Genomic DNA, 2585 nt, shown 5'->3' on the forward strand with positions numbered 1-2585 from the left:
GCCCGCCCTCCCCCTCCGCTCACCTTGGGCGGCAACTTGAGGACATCCAGGCAGATCCTCCCGGCGGAGTCGATGTTTGGGTGATAGATTGGAGTCAGAAACCGGATCTGAGGGGGCTCAAATGGGTACCTGTGACAGCGACGGACAACAGAGAGTTTCTTAAGATGCTGCCTCGTGTACCAACAGCTTCCTGGTGACCCCTGGGGAAGACAGCCTTCGAGAGGCAGACCTTTCCTCCCCCCACATTATTATGGAAATTTACAAACAACAGCAAGGAGAAATGACAGCATATAGACACTCATCTGCCCTCCACCTGGATCAGCCTATTCACCCTCGAAGTCAGCGGTTCTCAACCTGTGGGTCGCGACCCTTTTGCGGGGGTCGCCTAAGATCATTGGAAAACACATATATCATTACGTATTGTTTTTGTGATCAATCACTAAGCTTTCATGATGTTCAATTTGTAACAATGAAAATACATCCTGCCTATCAGATATTTACATGACGATTCCTAACAGTAGCAACATGACAGTGATGAAGTAGCCACGAAAATAATTTTATGGTTGGGGGTCCCCACAACATGAAGAGCTGTATGAAAGGGTCGCGGCGTGAGGAAGGTTGAGAACCGCTGCTCTAAGTCCTTCACACAAAGTCACAGTTAGACGAGGATTAAAATCCAGGCCCTCTGCCCGCTGCGCGGCTCTGCCTCCCACTCGCTGGGCTCTACCCTGGAAGTTTAGGGTCTGACCCACACTGACCTCTCAGGAATGGTCACTTCCAGCGTGAATACTCCTTTTTCATAAGGTGTGTTGGCCCCACCTATTATTTCTTAAAAGGAAAAGGAAAGACCGTTCAGAGGCAATCAGATGATCTGAATCACCGCCCACGTGGACCTCTGAAGCCTGTGGCCGTCGCGAGAAGCTGGGTCGAGGACTGGAAGTCTCTCTGGGCTTTAACCTCTCCGCACACAATGCACCACGGACCCCAAAAGTGTCACACTAAGGAGGCACAGAAGACCAAAAGGCGGAAGCCCTGGCCGGGTGGCCCATGGGTTGGAGTGTCATCCTGTGCAGCAAAAGGTTGTAGGTTCAATTCCTGCTCAGGGCACATACCTCGGTTGCTGGTCAGGGGCACACAGGAGGCAACCGATCATTGTTTCTCTCTCTCTCCCTTCCTCTCTCTAAAAATCAATAAACATATCCTCGGGTAAGGGTTAAAAAAAAAAAGTGGAAAATGCTGGGCATGGATCCAATATGACCTGCAGACTGGCCTTGTGTGGACTGAGGATTCTAGTCGTTTCTGTCTGGCCTCACAGGTATTTGAGATGCTGATCTTTGGTCTAAACACTGCTTCAGAGCGGACGTCCAGGTCTTGGCTGCAAACCAGCAAAGGGTAGAATAAAGGGCAAAGGAGAAATGTCCAGCAAACCTTTGATAAGTGTAAATGAGTTAGGCAGAAAGATGGTGGGCGCTTTGACATCGAGACCGTACCCCACGTGAAAAGAAGGGAAAATGTTCGCATTTTAGCACGGCCGGCAGCAGGGTCAGGGGCCACCTCCCGACGACGGGACACCTACGCGCTCTCAGGTCACCCATCTGGTCCGCGTCTTGCCAGCAGGTGATGCCGGGAGGTGGCTCAGTGGCCAACAGGCTCAGCTCTCTCTTCAGCCGGGAAGCCCTCTGCATGATCCCCTCGTCCTGGGAGCCCTGCTCCGCTCACTCCACCACGTGAAAGGCTGGCGAGGAGAAAAACAGCAACACTGCGCAGTCGGGACGGTGATGGGGTTTTCAGCACATGGTTTCAATCTAGGGAAGGACAGACCGACCCCTCGTATGAACTCCTGTTCCCAGATGGCAGTCTGAGTTTTTTTTCCATTTCCTTTTTGTTATCTAGTCAGGCAAACAAATTTTAAAAATCAAGTACGGAAGATGCGAGAAGTTCTACCTGCAAACAGCAAGAACACTAGATGCTTTAAGGGAACGTGTCTCCGCGGGCAAATTACACGCCCAGAGGCAGAGCCTGGGTCTCCTCGGGCTGCCCCTGCGCCCTCAGCAGGCCGGGCACACACGGGGACCGACACATATTAGCGGTGGGCGGAGCAAGAACAGCGACACGGAGTCGCCACTCAGAGGCATTGATAAGCTGATGAGCTGATGCTTAAAGCTCTGAGGTGTATGTGAATATACTGATTTCTAACCGGAACGATGCTAATGATGCATTTACTTTGGGGTGGGGGGGAGGTTGGCAACTCAAGTAATCAGTTTATTCCTTCCCTCCTAATCCCTCTCTTCCCTTCTATCCGGCTACAACGTCCGCTACAAAGTGGATTGGAAGCTGACAGTGTATGAAAGGTGCCCGGCACCATGAGTCCCGCGGACATGCCGATGGAAGCCACAGTGACGCGCCCTTCACAACCGCAGTAGGGGGCGTGCAGGAGGCAGCGGATCCATGATTCTCTTATCATTTAAGTTTCTCTCTCTCTCTCCCTCTTCTTCCTCTCTGGCTACAACGTCCGCTACAAAGTGGATTGGAAGCTGACAGTGTATGAAAGGTGCCCGGCACCATGAGTCCCGCGGACATGCCGA

The 2585-nt window shown here is 52.1% G+C and overlaps 1 protein-coding gene across 1 annotated transcript in view; it reads right to left on the reverse strand.

The window, feature by feature from the left end:
- UBE2T (ubiquitin conjugating enzyme E2T) overlaps window positions 1–1840 on the reverse strand; it is a 2904-nt gene extending 1064 nt beyond the window's left edge. The window contains exons 1-3 of the mRNA XM_006757466.2: window positions 1577–1840; window positions 759–828; window positions 24–129 (exon numbers count right to left, since the gene is read on the reverse strand). Of these exons, the coding sequence (XP_006757529.1) occupies window positions 24–129; window positions 759–828; window positions 1577–1685 (285 nt within the window). The 5' untranslated portion in view covers window positions 1686–1840. The remainder of the gene's footprint in view (window positions 1–23; window positions 130–758; window positions 829–1576) is intronic.
- Between the last annotated feature and the right edge of the window lie 745 nt (window positions 1841–2585).

The sequence above is a fragment of the Myotis davidii genome, unplaced genomic scaffold, assembly GCF_000327345.1.
Source record: "Myotis davidii unplaced genomic scaffold, ASM32734v1 scaffold1915, whole genome shotgun sequence".
NCBI classification, from domain to species: Eukaryota; Metazoa; Chordata; class Mammalia; order Chiroptera; family Vespertilionidae; genus Myotis; species Myotis davidii.